The sequence below is a fragment of the Oxyura jamaicensis genome, unplaced genomic scaffold (genome assembly GCF_011077185.1).
Source record: "Oxyura jamaicensis isolate SHBP4307 breed ruddy duck unplaced genomic scaffold, BPBGC_Ojam_1.0 oxyUn_random_OJ71989, whole genome shotgun sequence".
Classification (NCBI taxonomy): domain Eukaryota; kingdom Metazoa; phylum Chordata; class Aves; order Anseriformes; family Anatidae; genus Oxyura; species Oxyura jamaicensis.
This window is the reverse complement of record NW_023310795.1, coordinates 1,911-14,620: the sequence shown is the minus strand read 5'-3', so window position 1 is coordinate 14,620 and position 12,710 is coordinate 1,911. Positions and strand designations below refer to the sequence as shown.

At 65.8% G+C, this 12,710-nt stretch overlaps 4 protein-coding genes and 4 non-coding genes across 12 annotated transcripts in view; all 8 read right to left on the bottom strand.

Annotated features, from left to right (window-relative positions):
• Window positions 1-163, bottom strand: part of WDR74 (WD repeat domain 74) — a 2,585-nt gene extending 2,422 nt beyond the window's left edge. For both annotated transcript variants that reach the window (XM_035314327.1, XM_035314328.1), the window contains exon 1: window positions 32-163. In XM_035314327.1, coding sequence (XP_035170218.1) covers window positions 32-92 — 61 coding nt within the window. In that variant the 5' untranslated portion in view covers window positions 93-163. The remainder of the gene's footprint in view (window positions 1-31) is intronic.
• A 480-nt stretch (window positions 164-643) lies between these two features.
• Window positions 644-711, bottom strand: LOC118159766. The gene has a single exon (XR_004747239.1). It is a non-coding gene; the product is annotated as a small nucleolar RNA SNORD31 (small nucleolar RNA).
• Window positions 712-1,122: 411 nt separating this feature from the next.
• LOC118159765 lies at window positions 1,123-1,192 on the bottom strand. The gene has a single exon (XR_004747238.1). It is a non-coding gene; the product is annotated as a small nucleolar RNA SNORD30 (small nucleolar RNA).
• A 159-nt stretch (window positions 1,193-1,351) lies between these two features.
• On the bottom strand, window positions 1,352-1,476 carry LOC118159767. Its single transcript, XR_004747240.1, has one exon. It is a non-coding gene; the product is annotated as a small nucleolar RNA SNORD22 (small nucleolar RNA).
• Window positions 1,477-2,524: 1,048 nt separating this feature from the next.
• On the bottom strand, window positions 2,525-2,596 carry LOC118159764. The gene has a single exon (XR_004747237.1). It is a non-coding gene; the product is annotated as a small nucleolar RNA SNORD26 (small nucleolar RNA).
• A 1,747-nt stretch (window positions 2,597-4,343) lies between these two features.
• TMEM179B (transmembrane protein 179B) lies at window positions 4,344-5,960 on the bottom strand. The gene is made up of 5 exons (XM_035314332.1): window positions 5,755-5,960; window positions 5,268-5,446; window positions 5,062-5,196; window positions 4,866-4,941; window positions 4,344-4,735 (listed from the first exon to the last, which is right to left on the bottom strand). The coding sequence occupies exons 1-5, from the start codon at window positions 5,848-5,850 to the stop codon at window positions 4,577-4,579; spliced, it is 645 nt and encodes a 214-aa protein (XP_035170223.1). The 5' UTR covers window positions 5,851-5,960; the 3' UTR covers window positions 4,344-4,576.
• Window positions 5,009-8,902, bottom strand: TAF6L (TATA-box binding protein associated factor 6 like). 3 transcript variants are annotated; one of them, XM_035314330.1, is made up of 11 exons: window positions 8,719-8,902; window positions 8,538-8,628; window positions 8,293-8,443; window positions 8,138-8,188; window positions 7,953-8,047; window positions 7,791-7,865; window positions 7,495-7,715; window positions 7,269-7,401; window positions 7,055-7,183; window positions 6,234-6,965; window positions 5,009-5,021 (listed from the first exon to the last, which is right to left on the bottom strand). In XM_035314330.1, exons 1-10 carry the CDS (start codon window positions 8,862-8,864, stop codon window positions 6,252-6,254), a joined length of 1,806 nt encoding a protein of 601 aa, XP_035170221.1. In that variant the 5' UTR covers window positions 8,865-8,902; the 3' UTR covers window positions 5,009-5,021; window positions 6,234-6,251. The 3 variants fall into 3 exon arrangements, with proteins under 3 accessions (XP_035170221.1, XP_035170220.1, XP_035170222.1); XM_035314329.1 differs by lacking the exon at window positions 5,009-5,021 and having other exon boundaries at window positions 6,147-6,965; XM_035314331.1 differs by lacking the exon at window positions 5,009-5,021 and having other exon boundaries at window positions 6,147-6,965; window positions 8,538-8,624; window positions 8,718-8,901.
• Window positions 8,903-9,396: 494 nt separating this feature from the next.
• On the bottom strand, window positions 9,397-12,651 carry TUT1 (terminal uridylyl transferase 1, U6 snRNA-specific). Of its 2 annotated transcripts, XM_035314333.1 has the most exons (9): window positions 12,462-12,651; window positions 12,197-12,387; window positions 11,881-12,084; window positions 11,589-11,703; window positions 11,165-11,510; window positions 10,966-11,075; window positions 10,761-10,883; window positions 10,603-10,695; window positions 9,397-10,522 (listed from the first exon to the last, which is right to left on the bottom strand). In XM_035314333.1, the coding sequence occupies exons 1-9, from the start codon at window positions 12,610-12,612 to the stop codon at window positions 9,465-9,467; spliced, it is 2,391 nt and encodes a 796-aa protein (XP_035170224.1). In that variant the 5' UTR covers window positions 12,613-12,651; the 3' UTR covers window positions 9,397-9,464. The 2 variants fall into 2 exon arrangements, with proteins under 2 accessions (XP_035170224.1, XP_035170225.1); XM_035314334.1 differs by lacking the exon at window positions 11,881-12,084.
• Window positions 12,652-12,710: the final 59 nt, after the last annotated feature.

The following is a 12,710-nucleotide window of genomic DNA, read 5'->3' as shown; positions in this document are numbered from 1 at the left end:
GGGGCCCCCCTCCCCCGTTCCCCCCACGCACCTTTAAGGGCTCCGGTCTCGGCCCCCACCCACACGTGGCTCCACCGCGCGGGGGCCGCCATCTTATCGCGCTCCGTCTCCGTTCTCCGCTCCCCCACGGAAACGCCGCCCGGGCTCTTTCGTTCCGGGGGCTTCGAGGGTTCACCGACAACAGCGGAGCCCTGAGCGCTGAGCACCGGCCGGAAGCGCAGCACTGAATACGCTCCTCCCCGAGCCGCGCACAAACGTTCCGCCCTTCGGATTGGCCCTTCGGCGGGCCCCCCCCCCCCCCCCCCCGGCGCCCCCCGCGCCCGGGCCCCCCCCCAAACACCCCTCCCCCCGCCGTGGCCACTCCAAGGGGACGAAACCCCTTAAATCCCAAGCAGGGCACCCCCGGCCCCTGGCCCCCAGCCCCACCAATTTAAACAGAGTCAAAATTCAGCAGATTTAGGGCTTTTGCTCAGAACTCGTTTATTTCACTGATTTATCTCAGAAACCACCAGCACCACGCAGGCTTCCGGGCACCGATGTCTTCTTCCCAGGCTGGGGGGCAGCCATGTCCTGGAGCTGGGGGGGAAGAAGGTGGTGAGCAGGGTGGGGGCACCCCCAAAATACCCCCAAATCCCTCCCAGAAACTGCCTCAGGGGGAACCACTCAGTCAGGGGGATCAGCCTGGGGCGGTATCGTCTCATCCTCGGCAGCAGGACCCCCCCGCAAGCATCTCGTGCCCCCCCCAGAACCCCACTCACCAGGACACAGCCTTGGAGATCCTCGGGGGGGGGGCTGGAAAAGCAGAGGGGGGGGGTTCAGGGTCTCTCCAGCCCCACAGGACCCCCAGGGCTGTGACAGCCCCGCAGTTTTTCAGGTATTTGTAGGATTTTTTTTCAGGGGGGGGGTCAAAGTGAGCTAGGTTGGCTCATCATTAAAACCGGGGGGAGCAATCCCAGCCCCACAGCAGCACCCCCAAACACTCACCTCAAGTCCCCGAGCACCCCCGCACTGCATTTGGGGCTGCTCAGCCCCCTGCTGTCAGCCTGGGGGGGACAAGAAGGGATGAGTCAGGGTCAGCCCTGGCCCAGACACCCGACTTTCCCCCCCTGTGCCCGTCCCAGCAGGGATCAGAATCCGAGTCCTCAACAGCAGCATTCAGTCGAACGAGATTCCTGAGGAATTCATCATGCCTGCAGAGTCCCTGTGCCCCCCTGTGGGGTCCTTGCACCCCCCTGGCCCACTCACCTGCACAGCAGCACTGGGGCAGGTCCAGCCCAGCTCCAATCCTGGAAGAAACACCCCAATTAGCTCAGCACCACGCCACGGCCACCTCTAGCAGCCCAGCCCTGCGCCCCCTCAGACCGTTCCCACAGAACGAGCCATCCTCCTCTCCAGCCGCCGGCACCAGTGGGTTCAACCTTTGCAGGTTCTGGTGCCAGACGGGCAGTAAGACACGTGAGGTTTTCCTCATCGGGGACAAAGAGCAGAATTTGATCACACACACACACAAAAAAGAAAAAAAGAAAAAAAAAGAAACTCACCGGTGCCCCTCGGTCCAGGCCAGGCGGCTGTGGAGGGAAGGAGGGGTCAGCGCTGAAGGCAGCAGCACAGCCCGGGCTGCCCGCTGCCGTCCGATCAGGGCTTTGGTAACTCGGATCTGCCATGAGACTCGTGTCGTCCAGCTCAGCGTGTCATCCCTTCGGACTGGCACCTGCCAGGCCCATGCGCAGCGGGGGAGGCACGCGCTTACCTGGGCCGGGACATCCCCGCTCCCGAGAGCTCAACCTGCAGGAAGGAAAGCAGCCGTGAGGCTGGCAGGAGGGATGCTGCCACCGCTGGAACTGGAATTCCACTGGCAGCACCCCTCAGTGATCAGGAACAGGACCCCAGGACACAAAAAGGGTCAGCAGATGCCCCGAGATGAGGCACAGGCCATGCCCTGTACGCACCTGTAGGAGGAGATCCCACTTCTGGAGGTACGAGAGGTGCTGCCAGAACAGATGAAATACTTAACAGCTCTGCACAACCCTGCCCAGCCCCTTTCCCACAGGGCCTCTCCTGCTCCACAGTTCTCAGCATGAAATCTGGCATCAGGGACACTCAGCCATATGCTTGTCCTGTGGTTCATCACCGAACAGGGCGGGAGCAGCGATCCCTGACTGCCCACCAGCACCCAGACCCCAGGGGCAGCCACGTGGCCCAACAAAGGGGCAGAGGAAAGTCCCCCAGAGCAAGCAAGATCTGCTCCTCTGCCTCGGGCTGCAGCCACGCTGCCTCTGCCCTCCTAAGGGAAAAATTCCACACCCCTACCCTTGAAAAATCTCTTACAAAAAGCAAACAAAGCTCACCTGTAAAGGGACCGCGTGCACACATGGCTGACCACTTCCGCACCTTAGAAAATAAAAGGGACGCTCAGCCAAGCTGCATGCAGAACAGGAGAAAGACATCAAACACCCCCATCCAAAGGCACATCCAGGACATTTGTGCATCCACGATGTAACAAAGGCGCACACGGGGCACCAGTGCCACTCAGAACTTTAAGAGATTCTTCACTTCAGCATCAGAAAGAGAGAGTTCAGGATTCTCATCCTTGCAGCACTTGACCCCCACCACAAAGAGCAGTGCTCTAACACCGCGCTGCGGCCAGGCTGAGCAGCAAGCACACATTTAATCCGTGGTCTTTGTAACAAGACAAAACATTCAGGCTAAGCATTAAAGGCTGAGAAACTCACCTCTTGCAGCAAAACCATCTGGGCAGATGAACCTTTAAAACGAGAAAAAAGAAACAATATTAGAAACAAATAAATAAAAGGCCTTTAGCAAAGAGCGGGGAGTACTACAACCTCCCCCCGGGCAAGGAGCCAGGGCAGGGCACGCCCGCTCTCCTCAGAGGTGCTCTAAACCTTCACACCGCGGTCAGCTCAGGTCTGTGAACGAGCTCATCACAGAGCAGGCTCCGCGCCGCGGCCCTGCTGCTTGCCGGCCCCCGGTAACGGGGCCTACCCAAACGGGGCCACAAAATGGCTGCCCCCGGGCAGAGCTCTCGCTGCCGAGAGAGCCAGAAGCTGCTTACGGCTGCATAAATTAAGGACGCGGTATCAGAAATCCCGCAGCTCCTGAGGAAAACGCCCCAGGCCGTCCCAGCAGAGATAAAAGCGCAGCGCCCACCTGAACCCACCTCCCGCTCCGCCGCCGACAAAATGGCCGCCCTTCACGGCTCGCGCGCTTAAATAGACCGCGGGGCATGCTGGGAGCACGCGCCAAGAGAACGAGCCTGCGCACTCCGGCCCCACGGCCCTGGGAAAAGGGCGGGAAATGGGGCTGCGCATGCGCACTGCGCTGACTGGGAGAGGCGGTGGGAGGGGTCGGCTGGGCGGGACTCTGACCAATGAGGTGGGCGTTGCCATGGTGTATGTAAATCAGGCCGGTGGGAGGGGCGGAGAGGCAATGAGGCGGTGCGCATGCAAATAGACGGAGGAAGAAATCCAATCAGCGCGCAGGGAGGCGCAGGAAGCGGGGCGGGGCAGCGGCTGGGGAGGGGGAAAGGGTGGGGATATGCTAATTAAGCGCGCCCGCAGCCGAAGGGGCCGCCGGAGAGCCTCGCTGCTAAAATTTAGGGGCTCAGGGCTCAAAAACGCGTTAAAAAAGAAAAAAAGGGAAGCAGAGGATGGGGAAAAAGAGGAGAGAGAGGAAAAAGAGGTAGTGAAATTCCGCCGTGATATAGCTATGTAGAGGTCGTGATGGCTCCCGGCTGGGAAAGGCAGGCGTGAGCGGCCCTTTGTTTTTTAGTGGGGTTCGGTGAGATGTTGGAGTTAGTGAGGGAACGAAGGGGGAACCAAGGGTTTTGGGGAGAAGCGGATGGAAGAAACAAGCGGCCGGGGGGGAGCCCTGAGGCTTGGTACAGTGAGGTGCTGCTGATCAGGGCACTGCGGTGGTGGATCCTCAGAGCGAGGGCTGCTTTGTTTCCCTTTCGCGTTTCCAACCCTGCTGCTGTCGGGCGCTGCTGCTGCTCGCTCCCTCCTTTGCAGTCAGCGCTCCCTCCGTTTCGCCGTGCATAGGGAAGCGGGGGGGGGGGGGGGGGGGGGCCCCCCCTTTGGTGTGGGGCGATAAAACACCCCCCCCCCGCCCGCCCCCCCCCGCCCCCCCCCCGCGGGCGCCGCGCCCCCCCCCGCGTCCCTCACTTTCGTTCTGGTCGTTAAAATCCCCCCGCTCGCTGCCGACAGCCTCCGGCCCTGCCCCGCGGAGCAGCCCTGTGCGGCAGCAGCCGCCGTGCTCCAGCATGTGACAGCGCCGCCGCCCCCGCTGTGCACAACCGCCCTGCTGCACGCACGCACATGCGCCTCTAATGAAAATCCTCATCTTTAATAATAAAGCTCGGTGCCCAAAAGTACCCCGTGACTGAGGGCTGTGGGTTTTGTGCCGCACACCGCCCCTATGCCAGCACGGGGCGTAAGGCTGCGTCGTTTTGCACCACTGGCCTCATCAGCGCCTGCAGGGCTAATGAGGTGTCCGGGCCAACACCACCTGTGCCTCCTCCCGCCCTGCTCGTTGTGTGCCAGGTGTGCTGACCCTTCCTTCAGCTCCGTCTCGGGTGTCCCCCTAGTATGGCTTCTGTCTCAGCGCTCCACTCGGGGTCCTGGCGGCGCAACAGCGGGATGGGGGCTTCCCTCCGCTGCTGGATGACCAGCCAGGCCAGCAGCAGGCACCAGAGGAACACGTTGACCCAGGCTGATGCCTGTGGGATGAGGTGTAGGGAAGAGGTGCACAACGTGCCTCCCCCCCCGCCCCACCCCAACCCCCCGATTTCCTGTCTTTCCGTGGCAGGGAGGGCTTCAGTGGCTGCCCACCCCATCGTACCTGCTCACCTGTGCACTGTAGAGGTTGCTGTAGAAGCGGGTTGGGCTGTAGGACACCCATGGTTTGTGCTCAGCCTCCTGACAGCTGCAGGGATTGGGAGCAGGCATGAGAAAGGGGGGGGGGGGGGGGGAGGACACAGGGGCAGCCCCAACAGCACCCCCAGCCTGAGCCTGCAGGGGTTTTCCCAGGCAGGGCTGCCCCTACCTGGCCAGCTGCTTGGTGTGAACGATGGAGGCACAGAGCATATCCATCCCTGCACGGAGGATGCAGGCTGAGATGAGGAGGAAGAGGAGGATGACAGTGGCCGTGACCAGGGCAAAGGTGAGGCACGCACGGCTCCTGCAGGAGCAGGGAGCGGCATCAGTGGGGCAGGGACACCATGGGGTGCCCCAGTCCCACGCCCCACTCACCGCTGAGGCTCATCTGTGCAGCAGCTGTACAGGAGCACTGCGAAGCAGCACAGGGCTACCACGATGGAGACAGCTGAGACGAAGTAGCAGAGGGAGACGTGGCTGAAGGACCTGGGCACCAGCGCGCTCCCGTTCCAGTTCACGGCGCCATAGAGGAGGCACTGGCCCCCGAACTCTCCCTGTCAATGGGAGGGTGTTGGGGGGGTGCCTCACGGTGACCCCAGGGGCTTTAGGGACCCAGCAGCATGGAGCAGTGAGGAGGAGGGAGCAGGAAGGAAGCCAAAACCACCTGTTTGGTCACATACTTGTGTGACACATGGAAGGAACAGGATGGGCTCTGGGTGCTCAGCATCCCCACACGTCCCAGCTTCCCCCCACGCCCCTGCACTGCGACCACAAACAGCTCCCTGGGCAGGGACAGAACCCCCCGCCAGGGCAGCCCTGCAGCTCCTCAAGGGGCAACGAGCCCCCTCCACCCCCCAGGTACCTGTGCCACGGTGAGAGCTGAAGCACAGACGATGCCGCAGAGGAACACGGCCCCGTGGAGAGCCAGCCCCAGCAGCCACGGGACAGACACCGCCATCTTCCCAGCCCGCTCAGCCCTGCCTCCTCTGCCCCACCCCTGCTCTGCCGGCTTGGGGCCGGGCTTTGGCAGCTTCCCAGCGCCGCGGGGCTCTGGCAGCTCCCAGCCTGTTTGCGAGGCTTCGCCCAGCTTCACCCATCCATCTGCAGCATGGTGACGGGGTGAATGCGCATGGGGGGGGGGGGGGGTGGACAACGGATCAGCATCTGGCCACGGGACACCACAGAGTGACCAATTTCACCAGGACAGGGGATGGCAACACCCCATCACCCCCCCGAGGCCACAAACCCTCCACGCCGAACAGCACCCGCTGCTTTATTAACTGCCTAGCTGGCACGACAGCGACCAGCCATGTCCTTCAGCCATCCCATAGCACCCGGGACACCCGCCACGGGCTTATCTCAGAGGAGGAGATGGAGGGAGTACTCAGCATGAGCCCAGCGCCGGGCTGGCCGGGCGGTGCGGCCGATCATGGGCAGCTTCTGGGCATAGCGGGAGACGTGGCCTGGCCCGTGGTGCTGGGGGAAGCTGGTCTGGAAGAGGCGGCCCCGGCAGCGCCGACCCACCTGGCGCCCCGCAATGACGAAGCTGAAGCGGGGGGCGCCACGGGGAGCGAAACGGCATTTCTGGAAGACGTCGCGGGCCCCCGGCCGGTGGCCAGGCTGCCGTGCCGTGCCGCGGGTGCGGGGCAGGGTGGCAGAGCGGTGCAGTGCCGGCCGTGGGCTCTCCTCCTCAGGTGGGCTGGCGGCAGCGCTGGCTGTCAGCTGTGGCATCTTGCGGGCAGCCCCCTCGCCCCCAAAGGCCGGTGGCTCCTTCTCGGGGGTGCCGGGGGGCGGCAGCAGTGAGGCGGGGGGCCGCATCCCCGTGCCGAAGCGGGCAGCCAGGCTGTCGCCGAAGAAGTCGTAGAGCTCACGGTACATGTCATGCAAAGAGAGGGCTGGCGGCGTGAGGGCCGCCGAGGGGCCGCCGCCGCCCCCCAGCTGCAGCAGGGGCCGGCCAAGACCCAAACCCGCTTCGGCCGGGGGGTCCGGCCTGGGGCTGTGCCGCGGGGAGCCCTCCGGCTGCTGGCCGGCCACCTGCTGTGCCTTCATCTTCAGCAGCCGCTCGACAGCCACCTAGGGAGGGAGGCAGAGCTGTGTGCGTGGGAGGGGGGGATCCCCTTGTCACCCAGGGTGGGTCCTCAAATGCTCCCCAGGCCACTCACCAAGATGGCACCATAAACTTTGTGCCCATCTGCCTTCACCTGGGCGTTGGAGACCGAGTAATCGTCCAGCACGGCCTGCAGGTTTGCCCAGTAGGTGGAGAGGTGCGGGTAGAGGACGCGCTCCACTGCCTGCAGGGACAGAGGCAGTTGGGGGTGGTTGTTTGAGGGCCACAGGGCATGAAGGGGCTGCATTGTGCCCACCCACCCCACTCACCTTCCAGCCCAGGGCATGCAGCCCCACCACAGCACCGTAGTGGGAGCAGAGAGGGCGCACGGGGTCAGCCAACACCTTCTGAAGGGAGAGGAGAATCTGGTGGTAGAGGCCGCTCACCAGATCGCCGTGGGTCCTGCGGGTGACAGGGTGGACCTGCTCCAATCCCCAGTTGCCCCTGGGGATGGCACCAACCCCCCGGGGGACCCAGCGAGGGCGCCCCCCTCACCAGAAAATGCGGCTAAGCAGCATGGCGGCGTAGTCACGCAGCGTCCAGTGGTCATTGAGGGGGTTGATGGAGGCAGCCAGGGGCTCCAGGGCGCAGTACATGACACTGCTGATGAGGCTGCGGACGTAGGAGCCCAGGCAGAGGTAGGGGTTCTGGATCAGGCTGCGGGCGATGTGCAGCAACCGGTTCAGCTGCTCCAGATCGTGGCTCACTGACTTCACCTGGGGGAGGGACGTGAGGGGCTCAGCGTGCGGCTGTGCCCCCCATAAATAGGAACCCTGTCCAGACGCACTCACCCCGCTGACCACGTAGACAAAGTAGGGCAGGAGGGCAGCGATCTTGGAGTTGCTCTGGAGGTCCTGCAGGGCCACCTGCAAGGACGACAAGGGGTCAGCCCCGCTCTGGGCGGGTGGGGGGCACACTTTGGAGACCCCTATCTCCCCCCCCTCAATGCTCACCTTCATTAGCTGGGGGTCATCACCCAGCACAGCCCGCGTGACGTGCTGGTAGTACTTGAGTAAGTCGTCGGTCAGCGTGGAGACAGCGCTGGGCACTGCCAGGGAACGGCATCACGGGGGTCCCGTCCGCCCCCTGGTGCCGTGGGGGCCACGAGCCCCCTCCCCACCACCACCCCGCTTCTTACCGGCTCCCTGCGGCTCCAGGTTGCCTTTGCCATCCAGGTAGGACACGTGCACTGCAAGGGAGCACGGCGGCAGCCCTGAGCGTTCTGCCCACATCAGGTGGCAGAGCCAGAAGGGGGACACCGGAGGGGGGGGCGGGCACCGGGGGGGTCCCCACCTCGCACGGCCGTCTCGGCGCAGCCCTTGGGGATGTTGGTGGCCAGCGCCAGCTCCACCAGGTTGACCTCCCGGTCCTCCTGGAAGTACAGCTCGCCCTCCTTGATGGCCCGGAAAGGCAGCGCGTCCTGGGAGCCGTACCCACACACGGCCTGTGGGGACAGGCAGTGGTGAGGTAACGAGACCCCCACACCGCCTCCCCCCCCCAGTAACGGGCCCGGGAACGGGACCCCCCAGATCCCGCACCTCCACGTTGCTCCAGCGCAGCGCCCGGTTGAAATCCTCCACGGTGAGTTTGCGCCGCCTCGTGTGCTTCATGAACTGGGAGCTGTTCTGCGGAGGGGGCGAACCATCAGCACGCCCGGTACCGGCTCCCGTAGCGGTAACGGCACCGGCACCGGCAGCAGAGGAAGGGCCCGGCCGTACCTGCGTGGCCTCTCGCAGCCGGTAGCAGACGTCCTCGGCCAGCAGCGCCGCCACCTCGTCGCTGAGCTCCACGCCGGCGCTCTCCGCCATCAGCCGCACCGACTCCCGGGGCAGCTCCACGAAGCGCCGCTCCTCCCGCTCCACCATGGCGCCGGCGCGCCTTCCCCGCCGGGCCCCGCCCACAGTGGGCGGGGATATGCAAATGAAACGCGGGGGGGGGCTAACGGCAGCCCGCCAAGGGGGCGGAGACGGCTGGAGGCGGGCGAGCCAACGGGGGCGGACATGCAAATAGATGGAAGGAGGCGTGGAATAAGGGGCGGGGTTATGCTAATTTAGAACGCCGGCTTCTCGAAGGGGCTGACGGGAGCGCCGCCACCGGGTGAGTCGGGCCTCGGCAGGAGCGGAGAAAAAACGGGGAACGGAGGCGCGGGGACACGGTGCGAGGGGCGGCGAACACGGGGAAGGCACGGGATGGGCACGGCGCACACGGCTCGCCGCGACTTACCGGGGAACACGACGGGGTCTTCTGGGGGAGAGACAAACACAGCCCCACCCCCCCCCGCCCCTTGGGTTCAGGGTCCGCGTTGGGGTTGGGGGCTGGGTGCGGGGCTGGTGACGTCACTGAAATATTAATTAGCATCCTCCACTCCTCCTGACGCGGCCTTATTTCCCCGCCAGCACTGCTCCAAAGTGGGCTTTTATTGTACAAAGCGTTAAAAAACAATACAAATCTCCCTCCCTGCCCCCTCAACTCTGGGGGGCTGCGCCTGGCCCCCAGCCCAGGTGCTGCTGCACGGCTAGGGGGAGGAAGGCCTGCAGGAAATGAAAGAAGTCCCTGAAGAGTGGCCCCGGGGCTGGGGTCGGGGCCAGTCGAAGCAGCACCCGCAGCTCCCGCTGTGTCCCTCCCGCCAGCTGGGCGCTGGCCTCGAAGCGGAGCAGCGGCTCCGGGGGTCGTGCGGCTCCCTCATGCTGCACAATGGCCTCCGACACTTTCTGCTCCAGCTCCAGCGAGACGCCGTCGGGCTCCTCAGGGCTGGCCCCATGCAGCAGCTGCCGGCGCAGGCGGCGGCGACCCATCCACACGCGGTGCCAGACGGCACAGCTCCAGCTCGCCACCACCTCCTCCTCGGGGCCATTCACCCGTGGCCTCTTGGCGCCAGGCAGTGCAGTGCCGTCCATCCTGTCAGACTGGGGCCGCTTGGAGCCCACTGGTGGCTGCAGAGGTTCCTCCTCCAGTCCCGCAGCATCGCCCAGTGGCTCATCACCCAGCACGGTGTCCTGGGGGAGGCTGTGCTCCGCTCCAGAGGCTCCCACCTGCTTCAGCGGCTTCCCCGGCACGCAGCTGCACTGGAGGACGTCGCGCAGCACGAAGGCGATGGCGGCGCATATCTCCTTGAACCCGTGGCCGCCAGGCTCCTCGCAGAGCTGGCTGGGGGGCTGGGCGGCAGCCACGGTGATGGAGATGAGGAAGGAACCAGCACCCGCCCCCGGCTCCACGGCGCCCGGCTTGAAGAGCCGCACCAGGCCCCAGCCCCGGCCCTTGGTGGATTTGCGGCAGTACTGCAGGCTGCGGCAGTACTTGGCGGCATCGCGGCAGCAGCGCCCCAAGCGCGACGCCGTCTTCTCGTTGACGTTGGCTGCCACGTTGTGGCTCAGCTCAAAAGGGTCCTGCAGGTTGAGGGACCCCAGCTTGAAGGGCTCGCCAGCCTCTGGCAGCGGCAGCACCCGGCCCTCCCGCAGCGACACCAGTTGCTCCGAGAAGTCAAAGTCACCGAAGACGCGGAAGAATTCGGCCAGCAGCGAGCCTGGGGGAGGCAAGCAGTGAGGGCAGTGCCGGGGTCCTCAGCCCCACCGCCTTCCCCCGGCCCCGTTCCCGAAAGCTCACTGGGGCTCTCGCTGTTGGCGCTGGGCTCCAGCAGCGCCGCATCCTGGGGGAAGCTGCAGTCCCAGCCAGCCACCACCATGCGGTCCTCATCCCCTAAAAGAAAGCCATCCTGAACCAAAAAGCACTGCTGGACAGACGGACGGACGGAGGAGCCCTACCTGCCAGCTCACGCAGCCGAGCGACCGTGGGCAGCACAGGGGGGCTGCGCGTCTGCAGGAAGAACAGCACCAGCAGAGTCAGCGCGTAGTTGGTGAGGAGGGGGCCGCCCCCAGCGGGGTTTCCTGGGGGGGAGACGGCGTCAGAGCGGCCCCACGTGTGCGACGCGCGTGCCGAACTCCCCACCCAACCCACAGCCACGCTCACCCGCCAGGCCCTGCTGCTTGGCCCACAGCCGCACTGCGTAGACCAGCGGCCGCACGCGCTTGTCCGCCTCGCCGCAGAGCCGCAGGAACTGCGTGTTGTGCAGCGCCAGCCTGCGGGGACGGGTGGCACAAGATGAGAGACGGACGCGGCCCCGGGAGGGGAACAATGGAGCCTCCGCCACCCCCGCGCACCCCCAGACCTGTTGTCGATGGAGATGTCACCTGCCAAACCCGACTGCTTGTGGCTGAACTTAACCACGGGGCGGCGGGCAGTGGGCACGGCCCGGACGCGGCGCACGCCCGGCACGCAGCGGCGCAGCACAGCCACCACCAGCTCCAGCACCTCTGGCGGTGAGGCCGATGCCAGATCGATGTCGCTCAGGATGGATTCCTCTGCCCCGGGATCACCGGAGGATCTGGCCCCGGGGGCTCCCCGCGCTGACGTCTGCAGGGATTTGGTGGGCTCCAAGTCGAGGAGCAGGTCCAGGTCGCAGCCGTGGGCGTCAAAACCATTGACAGAGGAGCCGAAGGGCAACACGGTGCAGCCTGGGCAGGAGACGATGCCTGCGGTCGCACAACAGCCGTGCCGTGCGCTCACATGCCCTACAGAAAACGGGGACTCACCGGGGAAGAACTCGGAGAAAACCTCCTGGAAGAGTGTGACCAGGAGGTGCCGCAGGCGACGCTCGCCCTCACTCAGCTCCAGCAGCCCCACCAGCTGCTCCATCTGGGTGTCCACCTGCGGGGAGAAGCCTCGTCACCGGCCCATGGAGACCCCACATGCCCCAAAAAACCCTGCTGGTCCTCGGACGTCCCTCCCTGTTCCCCAAGGGAACCCCTCGCTCCTTTGGAGGGGCCCCAAAACCTCCGCAGGGACCTCCCACGAAGGACCCCGAGTGCCCCCGGCCCCGCTCACATCGGCGGCCTGGCACAATGCCTGCTCCAGCTGCCCGGGACTGAGGGGCTCCCGGCGGGCGCCGCATCCCAAGGAAGGGCGGGTGAAATCTTTTTGCTCCCGGGGCCGGACACGGAGGCTCCGACCGGCCAAGGTGTGCTGGGGCTGCGCCAAAGCCTGCTCCCGGCTCGCCGCCTCCTGCAGCTCCACTATGGCGTAGGCGCCCTGCAGAGGGACAAACATCAGCCCCCCACGGCCTCCTCCCGGTTCCCAGTACCCCCTCCCGGTCCCCAGTACCCCCTCCCGGTCCCCAGTACCCCCTCCCGGTCCCCAGTACCTTCTCCTTGTCCATCACCACGGCCACCACTTCCCCGAAGGCCCCGAAGTAGGCGGCAAGCTCCTCAGCTGCCGTGCCCCGGGCAAAGCCGCTGACGAAGAGGCTCCGCTGCTCCTGCGCCCGCCGCTCAGCCCGGAGGCTCCGCAGCCGCTGGTGCTTCTTCCCCCGGAGGTGCTCGGCCAGGCTCGGCCCTGACGCGGTGCCGTTAGCCCGGCACGGCCCCGGCACGGCCGCTGTCCCCTCCCCCCGGTGCCCCCTCACTCACGGTTGGCCGCCGCCACCTGGCACAGGCGGCAGCGGAACCTGCCCCGCGGCAGCGGCTCCACGTCCGGGTCCGCCTCCGGGGCCAGCTCCGGGGCCGGGCTGGGGCCCGCCGCCGTTACCGGCTCCGGGCCGGGGCCGCTGCCCCCGTCCATGGCTGAGAGACCACCAGCGGCTTCCCCCACAGGCACTTCCGGTCGCTTCCCAGAGAACTTCCGGTCTCTGCCCCCCCCCCCCCCCCCCCCCCCCCCCC